A 14,993-nucleotide genomic window follows, 5' to 3' on the forward strand; every position below is an offset into this window, starting at 1 on the left:
AAAGTATAGTTTTTGACTATGCTAAATCTAGTATATCGACTATATAATATGGTATATAAGTCCCAGGCCCTCTCCTAGGTCTGTCGTGCAGAAATCTCGGGGAATAGTGTCATGGTCGCCGCAATAATGCTATGGAATTCTTATTGTTTAATAAGGGTTAGTTACCTTGCTTGCCTCGCCTAATAGTTTAGAGCTCATATTCTCGAGAATGCAATTGCCGGTCCTTTCTTCCAAATCTCCAAACTTAAATTACCTACCTACCTAGGTAGGTAGTAGGTATTTCGTTGCTGAATGAACCCGTAACCAAAGACCAGATTTCGCGTATTAGTGTAGTTCATCTTTATTCAATAATCTCGTTTTAGTCGAGAACGACACGTCTTTTTAGTTTAGACATTTGGACTTATGAACGATCGAAATTAGAATATTAAGAATCACTCATGAACGTTATTACGAAGACTTACGTATGTGGTTTTGGCCGACTGCGATGCATCCTCGTCCGTATGACTATCGACATCAGCATCCGAAGTATGCAAATCGCTAGTCTCCATTTCGGCGTCGTGATGAGGATTATGTTGTGGTGAAGTCATGGAAGCTGTTTCTCCAGAGGCTAAATCAGAGGCTTCGCCGTCGCGGCATGTCGTGAACATTGACGAAGGCGCAGTCCTTCTCAAGCTCGACACATTGGTGTTCCTGGCTCCGGTGGGCGTTAATGGTTGAGAGAAATCGAAAGAATCGGCATCCGAAGTGGAAGATAAGACAGGGCTGGTTTTAGGCCCCGTCTGAAATACATGGCTTCTTGGGAACCGCTTAAGCCTCATCTTTGATTTCGGGCTTGTATGGCGCATCGCCATCTCAAGACGTTCCTCCTCATCTGTGTCATCGTCTGTTATTCTTCTGTACGGGTTCTCATTCGCAAGGACTTGGTGGGATGGATTCATTAAATTGCTTCCACTTGAGCGCCGTCGGCGGTGCTTGAGCCTCTCCTTCGCAGAAGGGGATCCAGCTTGGGTTGAATCAGGTGTCAAAAGCTCAAATTCTTCCCCGCGCAAATTCACTAGCAATCCGGTTGCCATTCTTCGCAAGTCGGCTTGGCTCTTACTGAATACAACACGAGCTCGCAATGCGTGAACCGCACGATCCAAAGCCAGTTCAATTGCGCACCGGTCTCGGATGCGAGCCAACTTCGGCCAGGTTGCACGCTCTCCTAATAAGCACGATCGTTGCATAAAGTCGGTCGTCGGATTTTTCAGCACCTTAGGCAAGTCCCAAATACCCACGGCTGGGAGAATATTGATATCACCTGAATACTTCTGGCTTAAAATAGACCGTAGCTTACTGACGAGTGTTGGGAAAATACCGATTTCAGCCATAAACTGCATTCGATGTATGGCTTCGCTTTTGGCCAGGGTAGTAATCGTGTGCATCCAATCCGACTCCTCCCTGAGGACTGTCTCGTGATGTGCACTGGCGGGCCCCTCCTCCTTGGCAAGAAAGGGAACGACATGTGGATTGACCTGAGATACGATAAAATGGTTGACGTTGAACATTTCGGCAAGTCTTGTCATGGGAAGGTCATTATCGACGGATCCATCAATCCACATCTGCGGAGTGGGATTCCATGCGCAGTGCTCGCCAGTCAGGGGATTCTTCACCAGTAACGGCGCAGCGCTGAAAACAAGTGGTACTGAGCAGGATGCTGCGACGGCAGACCATAGCATAACGTTAGGTGCTGTGACATAGTTCAGTAATCGCGGCAGCTCATATATAGATGCTGACGAGACACAAATATTGCATATCCTCCTAGTACGATTATATGCTTCCTGGAATGTAATGTCGCCAAGCAAGTTACGCATTACACGCGTGAGATGCTTAATGTCGGACCAATTTCCCTCAGTGAGTAATCTCCTTAAATGGCCAAATAGACCTTCTTCGTTACCCTCCTCCTCGAATACAGCTAGATCGCCATAGGGAAATTCCTCTAGTAATTGGGGCATCTCGTCGTCTGTTCTCGAGCAGACCACAGAGCAGACGATCGAGCCAGCTGATGCACCTGAAATAATGCGCGGTAGTAGTTTTGCCTCGAATATGGCTTTCAAGACCCCAATATGGGTCATACCGAAGGTACCGCCGCCGCTGAGGAGGAGAGCACTCCGTCCAAAGCTCTGGCGAGCGTAAAGCACCGCGTCTAGCAAGTCTTTAGGACCTGGATCATCAACTCGGCGACGAGAACTCTGCTCTACCAAAGCTGTGATGGTCTGTAAGGCAGAATCGACGTATCGTGAAACAAGCTTTTTGGTACCGCAATAGGAGTGGCGGTACAGGTCGATATTGCCCATACCGCCAAGGTCGCGTGAGAGGGACGTTCTGATGATATGCATCATGGATCGTATATCACAGTTGGTACGAGCATCATCGAGCTCTTGTAAGCGTATTTCTAGAAGTCCGGGGTTATAGTCCCCAGTAGACATATCGGCCTTCCATGCTTCATTACCTTCGAGGACATCTAATTCTTGTGCTGCCGCCTCCCACTCTGCATAAGATTCAGCACTCTGCAATCGCGCCGATAGAATTTGTTTGCGCTCCTCCACTCGTTTCCATTCCGCCCTCTCTTTGGGTGTCAAGCCGTCTTTCAGCTGCAAGAGACCGTGTATGGCCTTATATAAGGGGGTCGTATTATATGAAAACCCGCCTATCTGTCCCTTACCCTTCCGCGGGGTTTTAACGTTGGAGGGTTGAAGAGAGGGGACGGGTGGTTTAATGTCTGCGAGGTGTTCCATGATGTAGGCAGAAAAGGCGGCAGTGTCGTTTCGATGTGAGTGCCAGGAGGGCGTTGCATTTTAGTTTGTCCCATATATACCCAAGTGTGTAAGTCCGTGATAGGTACTGGTTAATTGGTAGGAATTAGTCGGCACCCGGAGAATCTAGCTAACCGTCGGCATTGGCTGGGCGTCCAGGTGCCCAGGTGGTTTATTGGTATAGGTCGGATGTCGGATTGGAGAAATAGTACATAACGAAGGTGATCAGGGCACGATGCCTAGAATATTATATATTAAAATGGAAGTCAAGTGTTGAATGAATGCTATGGTACAACTGATACAATAGGAAAGAGGTAACCAAGGGTGTTATATTTTTGAGCTATGGGCTATGGGAAGGAAAGTGAGTATGTGTAATCCGTATGTGAGACAAGACAAGACGAGACAGGACGAGACAAGAGAAGAATCTACCTAAGGCAAGGAAAAAGATGTCAGAAACTCCGGAACTATGTGGGACTCTAACCATGTGAGCAAGAATTATTCAGATCAGGTGGGTCATAAAACAAGGGGGCATGACTCTAAATAATAGAATTTCCCCATTGACCATGCTGAATCTATGCACATTGTACTACCACGCACTACAGATTAGCATCACAAAAAGATTGTGGGGTACATGAGGGGGACAAGAATACGGGGAAGCGCTTACCGTACTACTACCTGTACTAGTACCGAATGTATTATGGGGTTTTGTTGGGGGGCGGGGAGGCGGGGGCATTTGACACGGTTGCAGCAGTATAATTACATAATTACAGGCCTATCGTGGCCAGTAGCCAGTAACCAGTAGCCGTAATCTCATAATCTTTTCCATTCGACTTTTACTTATGCATGCGTTGTAAATATATAATAGTATTCGAAGCCCTGTATTTTTTATGACATAGGTACTTACGTTAGAACAGTAATACAGTAATATCGTCTGATACCATATTGTGTGTAATATCCAATGGCCTGGTGGCCGTAATTACCGTTGGTGATAATGACTATCGGTGGTGGCGATATTTTAAAAGCTTAGGTACTCTTTCCCTGAATCGTTAGTCTATTCAGAATGGATTACATACCTACCTAGGTGTGGTTGCTTAGATATCCTCATTAGGTACGTACAATATAGATAGTATAGCCACCCTAGGAGTATTAATGTGCATGCAATCAGCCAACCATATAGAGGACAGCTATCTCAGCCGTGCATAGACGAAATTATGTTCACGCCCTACAAGTCTTGTAGACACCATGCCAAATACCCACCCCTCCAGCCCCATATTGTAGTACTACATACATAAGAAGTGACGTACCAAGAACTTCCCAGGTAATTTAAATGACTACCCTACCTACACCGTACCTAGGTAGGTAGGTTACAGATTTACACAACTAGGAGCAAAATACCTAGGTAATATTTGGTACTTGAAATAATGATCTTATCTGTATCCTGGTAAGTAACAGGTGCTTCTTTTAGGATTACTATCAAGACCTTAGGAGAGATAACAGATCCGTGTCATATTCCCGGCATCCGACAGTTGTCAGCTCTTCACCAGTCCAGCTGAAAAAGAGTAAACCGCCTCCCTAAGCTCCTGTGAGACACCATGTTCTATCCAGAAATGCCCGGCAGTTAAGACCTCTACGTAGCGGAACCGAGATCCTTCGACGTTGCTTAGCTTCGTAGCCCAATCACGCATTTTCCTGATAGATAGAAAACTATCATGATCCCCGTATATAACAAGAGTAGGGTTTGCAGTCAGTTTCGCCTCAGTCTCAACCTCACTCTCTTCCCTCTTCGTATAGTCTTCGAGATTTTTGGTACGTCCGTCTTTCCTCTTTTTGGGCCAGAGATTTGAAAAGGACATAGTCGCCAAGTTCGTGACGAAGCCCAGAGGAGGTGACACTAACAGATAAGCCGGACGGAATCTGATCAAGTTGTCGACATTCTCTAAACATGGAACTTCAATATTCCTTTCTGTCCCCCGATCGGCTGATGGTGAGTGATGTCTCCGATGTATGAACTTACTCCGAGACAATATGTCTTTGACGCCTCTCCGTATCTTCTCTTCTGGGTCTGGAGAGTGTGCTCTATGTTTCCCGCGAGATCTTGGCGATAAATCCTCATCACCACCGAAACGCATGCCTAGAGACTTTCTCGGCGAGGCGGGATCGGCAGACATGGTGCTCTGTTCTTCAGCTAGATGTTGTGCCCGTAGTCGAATGTCTGCGAATGCGGTATGGGTGGCAGGCGAGGCGAAGTGTGACAGAAAGGAGTCAATAGGGGGGAGTTGGAGCGTCACCATGGCGCCGTAAGAGTATCCAGCAAATAGCAGAATTGGGGGTGAATTATTGTCTTCTTCGATAGAGCGGGCATGGTTCTGGGGCGCAGTCAAGTAGTGCATATAATAAACGAGAAAACCGGTGACCGACATGTAGTCGGCTCGTTCAGGCTTGGACGTCCACGACGTGCGACCGCTGGAGGAGGAAGCGCCCCTATTTATTTTATTTTGTAACTTTTCTTTAGCACAATGATCAGTGTTGGAGTTACACGTTTAACACCTCTCTCACAATATGAAGTGAAAACAAAACTAACCTAAAATTGAATGTCGCGACAACGAAACCAAGGTCAAGCAATGTACTAGCCACGAGATGTACAACAGGATCATCGTAGGATCCTCCCAACGGCGCGTACGGGTGGGCTACCACCGCAGCATGTCTAGGCCATGACGGATCAGAGGATGATGAATAAGGCGGGATTGAGGGGTTCGAGGGGTTCGAGTGATACGGCTGGTAGATGCGACAGTCGAGCTTCGTATTATCGTGGATACTAGGGAGCGTGAAGCTCAAGCTCGGTTGCGGTGGCATCGTCTAGTCTCCTCGGACGTATAACAAGACAATACATCATGTTGGACTCATAAAAGAGCCAGCTGACGAGAATTTGGGACAATTATAATGATGAATCCAGATGCTTTTATTAGAAGCGCATTTGTTATTAGTTTAGGTAGGTTAGGTACCTATACGTGTAACAACTATTCAGTTATCTTGCACATAGATAAGGTAAGGTTAAGGATAGCTTCGTTACGCGAATAAGGTTTTGTTACACAGTACAATACCCTAGGTACCTACAGAGGTACCTAAGGTGGTCTTCGATGACGTTGCCCTGAAAGCTTGGCATCACTTCGAGGTTAGCTCCCGGTTGGACCCCACATCGCCTAGACCGTTCCACAATTCAACTCGACATGTGCATGTGCATGTGCATCTTCATCTTCATGTACCGCGGCGCCTACATCTATGGGATATGGGACGGGGCTAAAGGGGAGATGCGAATTTTATTATACGGATTTTGAAAAACGTTGATTACATATCAGGAACGTATACAGAATAAGTAGTAGAGAAATAATGAAAAACAGATAAAATAACTTCTTTTCACAGGTAATCAGGTAATCACTTGCATAACAAATATCTCGGTACAACACGCATAACACAGGCAGGGTTCGTTCTTCTCTAATGAAAACAGTATTGCTGCTCTCTTGTATAGGTAAATTGTGCAAAGCAGCTAGATCTGCCTCGTAGTGCAAGCGTCAGTTGGTATCTCAACAGGTACACATGCAAATTCCCCCGTTAGGTGACTTGGAGTATTTCTTCACACCATACACATAATACACATAATGCGCCCTGCCAAACCCAACTCCTATCCAACCAATGTTACCGCGTGTCGTGTCCGAGTTATGCTTATGAGTGATATTCTTTGTATGATCCAGCGTGGTCCAGCTGATCCTCCTAAGATCCCGCAATCCCTAACCCTACCCTAGAGCCGAGTCTCTCCGTTCTACCTCCGTCTCGTTCGCGATCAACCGTCGCTCTCATTCGTCGACCTTCCATTAATCCTCTCAGCCCACGTTTCTGCAGCCCGATCACACTGCTCAACTCCCCACTCCATACTTCCCTGACAGCTCCACGCTCGCTATCGCCAAGCTCACTACTCCACTCACTACCCGATACACTTGTTGTTGCGCTTAGTTCTTCGGGATCCAACCTAGCGCCGGATACGCTAGTATTAATCCGGAGGCTTGAAAGTCCACCCGCTGCTTCGTCTGTGTTTGACTGTGATATGGACATTGACCGATCATGGTAGGGGCTAATAGTACCACCACCCAGTGAGGACTCGAGACCCATGTAGAAATTAGGATTCATGCTACCATCAATCCCGCGACCGCCACCAGCTGCCATAGCCGTAGCATTGAACACGGCGGCGGCGTTACGCGAGTCCAGGCGGGCATGGAGTCGTTCGACTACAGCTTCCAACAACCCATCTATCTTATAAGGTCGAGCAATCTGTAGCAGCGAGCAGAGAATCTGAGGAGTGCAAAGAGGTGATGATGGGGGAGGTAATGACGAGGTGTAGAGGAAGTGCAGAAGTGCCTGAACGGTCGGGCAAGTATGCGGAAGGTAGAGGCATCTCGGACGAGAACTAGGAGGTAGTGATGCAGGAGTTGGTGCCGAATTAACATGGCCAGGATCCCCCGAACCACTACCGCCTGCCGCACCAGATGAGTTAGGTTTGAAGGACCCGGGAGAAGAATTGTTGAGTGTAGTAGCCATTGACATGTTGCTATCACCGCCGGTGCTCCTGGTAGATTGAGTAATAGTCAGGACAGAATTGCGCGCGCCCGCTTGTCCGGACACGCCCGTCCGTAAGGTTGCTGAATCGCTGCCATCTTGAGTAGCGGCACCTTCGCGTAGTAACTGTACGAAATATGGTCCCCATCTCCGTGCAACAATGCGAGAATTGATAGGTATCCGCTCGCCATGGAAGCACAGTATGTCCATATCCGCCAGCTCTCGTAACATCAAGGCCTTCTCTCCCAATTCTTCAGCCGCTCGCATATGTGATCTCCCCCCGCCGGTCCAGCCAGCTTTCCTGGCAATACTGAGATCAGGGGCCGTAAAAGGACTGCTAGCGGATATAAATCCCGACAGAGGAGATATCTTACGGGGATTGTCGTAGAAGCCAAAGGCTTCCAATTCAACCATGCAGACATTGGAGAAATTGATACGACGGTGGTTATAGTCGTCGACCAAGCTCCGCTTACGATTACCCAAAATCACAAATATGTTTCGCCTATTCCAAAGAACGCCTCGGTTCCAACTACCCTGGCTGAAGACACTGCCACCTGTATCAATACGTACCCAAGTCAAATTTCGGAGATCCAAAGCCCATAAAGCATATTCCTGCTTAGAGCTTGTGAGATAGGTACCACTAACAACAAAGTACGTATCAATAACGCCACCGTTTGGAAATCGTAATCCAGGCGGGGAGTAAGTTCCCGACATAGGTTTTTCAGCGAGAGACCCATCCGGACCCCGGATCTGAAGTTCCAGTTTCACATCTAGAAAATTGTAGTTCGAGTAGATGAGCATCGATGAACCCGGTTCCTTGGCTTCTTGGCTAATCACGCTGTCCTGGCGTGAAGTTTTGCCTATTTTGGCGGTGACATTAGGTGGTAGGGGAGCAACCACACTGCGATAGGCACCGCAGGATTTTCCAAGCGGTTGCGTCGAAGTCCATTTCAGGCTTCGGAGATTGAACACGCTAATCTGTTCAATGTAATGGTTCGCTCCATCCTGACCACCAACTACAACCATCTCTGCTCCTCCGGCACCGTCAATGCTGATGCCGATTCTGCCTTCGTTCGGGTTTCCATTTGAAGGATTATGTTGCAAAGCAGACAGAGGGGCCTTATGCGACGCAAATGTCGCAGAAGAGGGTAGAATGCACGCACAATGGGCATAACGGCCTTGCGGAGCATCCTGCGAGGGAACGTAAGTCCACTTCCTCGTAGTAACATCGTAAATGTATATATCAGACATCACAGTCACTTCAGGTTGCTGATCCGGAGCTGCCGACGCAGGTTGGGTAGCTGTAGGCGACATACCCCCGTAGCAGACCATCTTAGTGTCACCTAGAGCACACATGGAATGGAAATAACGCGGCGGGGGGATGTCTCCAGTGGTCTCGACCTTCGTCCAATGCCTCCGAATAAGATCTAACTCGTAAAGATCCGAGGTGAGGGGAGCTGGGCGACTTCGCGATAGAATCCGCCCACCGAAAACATACAACTTGTCTCCTAATATCGTAGTCGTTGCCCCGACTAGAGGATGGGGCTCCTGGCCAGTAGTGCGGTGAACATTGCACATCAATCCGGACAGGTGAGCGGAAGATCCCGAAGTCGCAGGAGTGCCGACGGCTGCACCTATAGAAGGATTCCTTCCCGTGGAGGCCGCTTGCGGAGAGGGCCCAGCTGAGAGGGGCCCATTACTTCGGGGTGTCAGGTTATCCCTCTGACCATCTCCACCGTCAGTTCTCAAACTAGCTATACTGCTCTGACTGCTACTCATATCCATAGCACCATTATACATCTGATTGGAATCCATGGCGCTCGTCCCACTATCTAAGCCTGCTTCGTTGGAAGTACCACTGTCGACTATGGTGGTCAAACTATCTTGTGGGGCATTCAACGAGATCACAGGTGGTACAGGACTCGAGGGGGACAATGAAGGTGGTGGCGGCGCTGGAAGCGGTTTCTCAAGGCTATTCTGCAGACTCAAATTCCTGACATGTTGCAGATGTGGTGGTCGCGCTTGAGTAGGTGTCCCGCTAGGTTCTAACGCTACAGTATTCGTATTATGTGCTTTAAAAGAGGCCAATCTTGATGGCACTTTTCTTATCGAGTCTTCCCGACTAGGTATGGCTTTTTTGATACCTCGATAGACGTCGGAGAGAAGGTCGGATGGGGATTTCGAGCGAGCCTGTCGACGGTCTTGGTCGTCTACTTCGCTCTCGTAGATGTCGTCGAGAAATTGCGGACTTGCTTGACGGTCTGGTTGACCCGTAGTTAGATTAGCACCAGACGTAGACATTTTCGGCCCCTCCCTCTTAGCCGCGAGTACACGATAATGTTCAGGGCTGAAGAAGAGATCTAGAAGACGAGTAACAGAGCCTCAAAAATAGAAGGGTGCCAGAAACCCGGGTTGAGTACTACTCTAATACGATGCCAGGGTAGCTGGACGAAGTATCGGGAAAGTATTATTAGGAGACGCGACACCAGGATTAGAGATTAGGATAGCAGGGGGATATTTCCTCAGTTGGTCTTGGGAAGAAGACGCGACGATGGTAGGGCTAAACGATGGTAGGGCTAAAGCTAGTGAGAGACCACGAGGCAACTCCGAGCCAGGGGTGCCACGAGAATTTGATGGACATGAACATGAACATGAACATGAGACGGAAAACAAGCACCGACTAGATGTCCGATAAACATACCTTCGATCCTTGGTAAGCAGATAAAAGAAACGAGGTCTTAAAAAAAGTCGACGTCGCAATTGGCAATCTTAAACGCTCGGTCGACGATGCGTATTCCCTGTCTTTCTGGCCCTCTGGACCCTGGTTCCGTTCTTCTGCGTGGTCTGCGTGGTCTTCGTATCGTATGCCGCGCGCTTTCTTCCGAGTACGGCGATCTCTTATTCTTCTTTGCTATAGGTTCTACAGGTTCTATAGGTGCAGTCGTTTCTCCGGGCGCTCCGAAGACCTGAAAGAATGTCGTCTAATTGCACAGGCTTTCCGTATTCTTGCTGATTAGCGGTTGGCGCCTTGTTTGTAAGGGGTAGGGGGAAGAAAAAAAGGGGGGGAGGGGGGAAGATGTGGAGGCTTGAGGAGTCATAATACGTAGTCTGGATCTAACTCCTGCCTGAGAGGAATTAAAGCTGCCTCCAGGCTGCGCAGCTTGCAATGGTCAATTGCCTAATAATCTTATTTTACATAAAGTTGGGTACCTAGGACCTGTATTTTATTTCTTCTTCCTGAACCCCACCTCCCTTTTCGCTGTAAAAAGTGGAGGCGGATTCTTTTTAGACGCTAAGCTAAGAGGACTTATCCGTGAACTACTAGACCTTTTTGGGAGGTAGACATGCTCACCGAGTTGGCCGTTATGCACGTTATTAAGCTCATCTTCCCATTGGAGCATCAGGGGACGTATGTAAGGTACCTCTTACGTACATTTCTTATAGGTGTGCCAGGTACCTACCTCTTAAGGTACTCTCTTTCGCATGCGTGTGTGCGCGGATTATTCCGTTAGATACCTCTTACCCACTACCAATACAATTGCAGTAAGCTCCACCATACCATAGTATCTGATATTCTTGCATAAAGCTTTATTTAAATATTTGATCTTCATCCAATGTGTAAATGCGCTATACCACATATACTATATACTAACATGCTACTGTTTCAGACTAAAGAGGTGTCAACTTGGCACTTGACTGCATAACAGCATAGTAAGCGCAGAAACCCACGTTTTTTTTTTCGGGGTCTATGATAATCGAACCTATCTCACATACAGGTAGGTAACCTAGACCTAACCTAAGGTAAGGATTGGGGATCAACAACGTATTTCGGCCCGGATATGCACACGTATATTAATAGTATCTTTAAAGACCTACATCGTTATTTGCACGTGGCTGGCTAATATAGATCCTATACCTATATCTTCTTGGAACCAAGAAGATACAAGACTCTTGTCATATATAATCCACAATAAGCAGGTATAAATAAGCTACAATTTATCAATGCTACAAATTCCGACTACTTACCTAAGATCTACCTCACACCGTCATCCTAGCAGCATCGTTCTAATAGAACCAAGGTGGTAAACTAACTGGTTAGTTTCAGGCGGACTTAGGTTTTGCTCAAGAACGTGGAACGATTATATTCACTAGCTAACGCTAGTCAAGGTGACACTCCAGTAAAACTTGGGGAATAACTCTTTTGATTATTTTTTTTTTTCATTAAGTCTGGTGTGAAAGTCATGGGGTAAGTAAGACACGCTTTCCTCCAATACGATATTTCAGTAACAAAGCATAGGTCGACTCTGTCTGAGTATATCGTGTCCATTATTTAATTATGCCCGTCTACGCGACGGTAGCCTTCTCCTTGGGGAGGGGGGTGAATCTCAAGTATGGCTTGACGATGCGGAATTCGGGGAACAGCTCCTTAGCCTGCTCATTCTTTATGCTAGGGTGGACGATGACGTCGTCACCAGGGACCCAGTTAATGGGAGTGGTGACCTTGTGCTTGTCTCCGGTCTGGAGAGAGTCGACGATTCGCAGAACCTCGGCAGAGTTGCGGCCGGTCGAAGCGGGGTAGGAGAGGATTGTTCGGATGGTCTTCTTGGGGTCGATGATGAAGACGGAGCGGATAGTGAAGGCAATGCCCTTCTCGTCGACGTTGGTGGTGTCTTGGTAGTCAAGCCTAGGGCGCGAATTGCCTCGTCAGTATCTGTCTCAAAGCTAGCAGTGGACGAAAACTTACATATCGTAGAGGTAAGCAACTTTACGTTCCTTGTCGGCAATGATGGGGAACGCGACATGGCCACCCGTAACCTCGTCAATATCCTTGATCCAGCTTTCGTGGCTGCCACGAGTGTTGGCAGACAGACCGATCAGCTTAACGCCTCGCTTGGTGAACTCGGGCTCAAGTTTGGCAAAAGCGCCGAGCTCGGTAGTGCAGACGGGTGTGAAATCTTCCGGGTGAGAGAAGAAAACAACCCAGTTGTCGCCAACAAATTCGTGGAAGTCGATATTGCCTTTAGTGGTTTCGGCCTGGAAGTTGGGGGCAATAGAGCCCAGGCGGAGACTACCTCGAAATATGAGTTAAGTGGACATTTTAAAGCTTTTAGCGTAATATATCAGGAGACTTACGGTGCAGCTCGGGTGTCAGCCATTGTGATTAGAGTATGTGTACCTACGTATAAGATGTTGGGGGGAAAACACGATTAGATTATTCAGTGACTGAGATCACGAGTCAGGAAGTAAAAAGAAAGAAGAGGAGATGGTTATTAGAAGAGGGGAAGGCCGATTTGACGTCGGCCTAGCGTACGACGTCAGCTATATAATCACTACACTCAGCTCTAATAAGCAATCCGTTCGTTCGGGATACTGTCAGACTTGTTCACATGCGGCTGGGCTAAGCTGGTAGTGGGTAGGTCGGCCATGGGTTGAAGGTAAATAGATTGGTTTTTAGGGTTTAGAACTAACCAATAGAAAGCTCCCCCGCTGTCTATCAAGACCTAAAAGGGAATTTCCAACTACTTTCGTAAATGTCGCAATCCATTGATTATCTTATGTTTTCTCCTCCAAAGCTTCGTTTTTTGACTTGCCTCGCGCAGCTCACGACGTCCTGGCGTAGTGCCGAGTCGATAGAATAGCCCCTCACTAGTCCGTTTATAGAATAGAGGCCTATTGCGTGCTGGGATGCTATTCTAATTGGCTACCAGCTTGGACCTTTAGAACCTTTATTCCCATCATGTCATCAAAGCCTTACGATGGTATCATCATTTTCCCCCGCCAAACATGTGTAATTCCTAGTAATCCCGGCTGTCGGTCGGCTTCCATTAACCTACAAGTGACGGGTATCGGTGGAGAGCCAGTATACGATCTACTGTACCTAGCTGTACCTTATTATAACATCTCGAGGGACGTTCGTACAGCCGGTGTTGGAACCAATAGCCACTATGAATTGTGCAGAATCAATAATAGTCAAGTCAGCTCTAGAGACTTCATATATCCTCGTCTCAATGGATAGGTTAGACCTGGTATTAGACAGTGCAGAGCTATTTGGCAACGGGCAGCTTCTTTTATCACTCCTAGGTGCAAGAAACGAGGCTATCCGCATAAGCTTAACGAGTATCACGTAGTGGAGCAAGAAGTACATGTATGAAAACAACTGCGGTATTCCTGTTCCATGTGGAACCCCTGACAACGACGCTTAGCCTTCAGTCGTTAATTCTGTCAAACTCTCGTATTACCTCGTTCGCAAAATTAAATACTGCAGTACAGAAGTCATCAAGACATTAGGTACACTACTAAAGCACTAATTTCGCAATGTTAGCAACAAGAATAATACCTAGTTCCTCCTTAAGTTCGATAACTACTGCTACCGGTTGTTCACTCGAAACAAGATGAAAGGAGATCAGTCAGGTAGTAATATAGTACAAGTATAAAGTGATTATAAATCTATTTGATATAAGAAATAGTAAGAATGGAGGGTAAAAGGTAGAGTGTTCTAAGACACCTAATAGTGCCTAAATATTATACCTCTTTTGCCCTGACATAGAAGTACCTACATATGTAATATACCATAGACTTATACTTTCTTGCAGGCTCATAAACGGCCTGTGCCTATTAGCTGATCAAACTGCACAGGTAAATTATTTCATCCTGTTCCTAAAGCCCAATGCGTCCCCATTTTACCCGCTTATATACTGTGTTTGTGATTATTACCACGATGATACCTATAAATCAAGCAAGATGGCGCTCCTACTTGATTCAGCTGCGAGATTAGGAAATTGGGAGAGAAAGGCCAGGAGCTTGAGTCTCTGTATTTTGAATTCTAAATATAATGATAAATACCTATTTGTATTTATTTAGAAGTGCGCGTTCTGCTTTTATCAGGTAAATTTTTGCAACTCTAGAAAGTCGAATGTCACAACTCTCAATGCTGAGTTGATAATGAACTCACGAAACAAGTTTTAACACTCCATCCTATCAGAATTGGAGAAGCTCTTTAGAAGATTGTGGGGAAGCTGCTAATTATAGACCTCTCAACGCAGGAGGACTATAGGCTGCATTATATACACACACACGATTGCACGAATACACTCTTTCGTATACTTACCAGTGACGTCTCTTCTACACGCACCCATTACTATAACAGCGGCATTGTAATATTTTGAGAAATCAGGGGCCCACCGGGCCGCGTACCGCAGTGCATAATCAAGTTTAGAAGAGCCAGAACTGCCGCTCATTGAAGCCACATACATATTTTTTTTTCTTGTCCGCCTTGTGAAAAATACCACACCCCAGATATCTTATTTTCCGCCCCAGAAAATGCGATCTCCATATACTAACTCGCATGACAACCCATCCGACACCTGCTACCCAGGTAGATAGCCTATCCCTATACGCCAGAGCCAGTTCTATTCGCGCGGATAACCACCAACCGATGAAACCAGTATTGTAAGTCGGCTCCATTCATCCATCTATCCACCTGGGGGTAGCCGAGGGGCCGCAACTGAGCCTAAATTTAGATGTGCATATAAATGTGGCATGTCCCCATAGTCATCTGATTCATTAATCTGGGGCAAGGAACCCAAAAAA

At 46.9% G+C, this 14,993-nt stretch overlaps 4 protein-coding genes across 4 annotated transcripts; all 4 read right to left on the bottom strand.

The window, feature by feature from the left end:
• Positions 1 to 80: 80 nt before the first annotated feature.
• On the bottom strand, positions 81 to 3,051 carry F4812DRAFT_118370 (patatin-domain-containing protein). The gene has a single exon (XM_047929432.1). The coding sequence runs from the start codon at positions 2,775 to 2,777 to the stop codon at positions 432 to 434; it is 2,346 nt and encodes a 781-aa protein (XP_047787652.1). The 5' UTR covers positions 2,778 to 3,051; the 3' UTR covers positions 81 to 431.
• A 604-nt stretch (positions 3,052 to 3,655) lies between these two features.
• On the bottom strand, positions 3,656 to 5,861 carry F4812DRAFT_438343 (Alpha/Beta hydrolase protein). Its single transcript, XM_047934986.1, has 2 exons — positions 5,377 to 5,861; positions 3,656 to 5,276 (listed from the first exon to the last, which is right to left on the bottom strand). The coding sequence occupies exons 1-2, from the start codon at positions 5,646 to 5,648 to the stop codon at positions 4,325 to 4,327; spliced, it is 1,224 nt and encodes a 407-aa protein (XP_047787653.1). The 5' UTR covers positions 5,649 to 5,861; the 3' UTR covers positions 3,656 to 4,324.
• Positions 5,862 to 5,987: 126 nt separating this feature from the next.
• F4812DRAFT_438344 (uncharacterized protein) lies at positions 5,988 to 10,127 on the bottom strand. The gene has a single exon (XM_047934987.1). The coding sequence runs from the start codon at positions 9,702 to 9,704 to the stop codon at positions 6,564 to 6,566; it is 3,141 nt and encodes a 1,046-aa protein (XP_047787654.1). The 5' UTR covers positions 9,705 to 10,127; the 3' UTR covers positions 5,988 to 6,563.
• Positions 10,128 to 11,308: 1,181 nt separating this feature from the next.
• On the bottom strand, positions 11,309 to 13,045 carry F4812DRAFT_438352 (mitochondrial peroxiredoxin PRX1). Its single transcript, XM_047934988.1, has 4 exons — positions 12,873 to 13,045; positions 12,537 to 12,745; positions 12,148 to 12,471; positions 11,309 to 12,087 (listed from the first exon to the last, which is right to left on the bottom strand). The coding sequence occupies exons 2-4, from the start codon at positions 12,557 to 12,559 to the stop codon at positions 11,748 to 11,750; spliced, it is 687 nt and encodes a 228-aa protein (XP_047787655.1). The 5' UTR covers positions 12,560 to 12,745; positions 12,873 to 13,045; the 3' UTR covers positions 11,309 to 11,747.
• Positions 13,046 to 14,993: the final 1,948 nt, after the last annotated feature.

This window comes from Daldinia caldariorum (assembly GCF_022478825.1).
Source record: "Daldinia caldariorum strain CBS 122874 unplaced genomic scaffold F4812scaffold_15, whole genome shotgun sequence".
Classification (NCBI taxonomy): Eukaryota; Fungi; Ascomycota; class Sordariomycetes; order Xylariales; family Hypoxylaceae; genus Daldinia; species Daldinia caldariorum.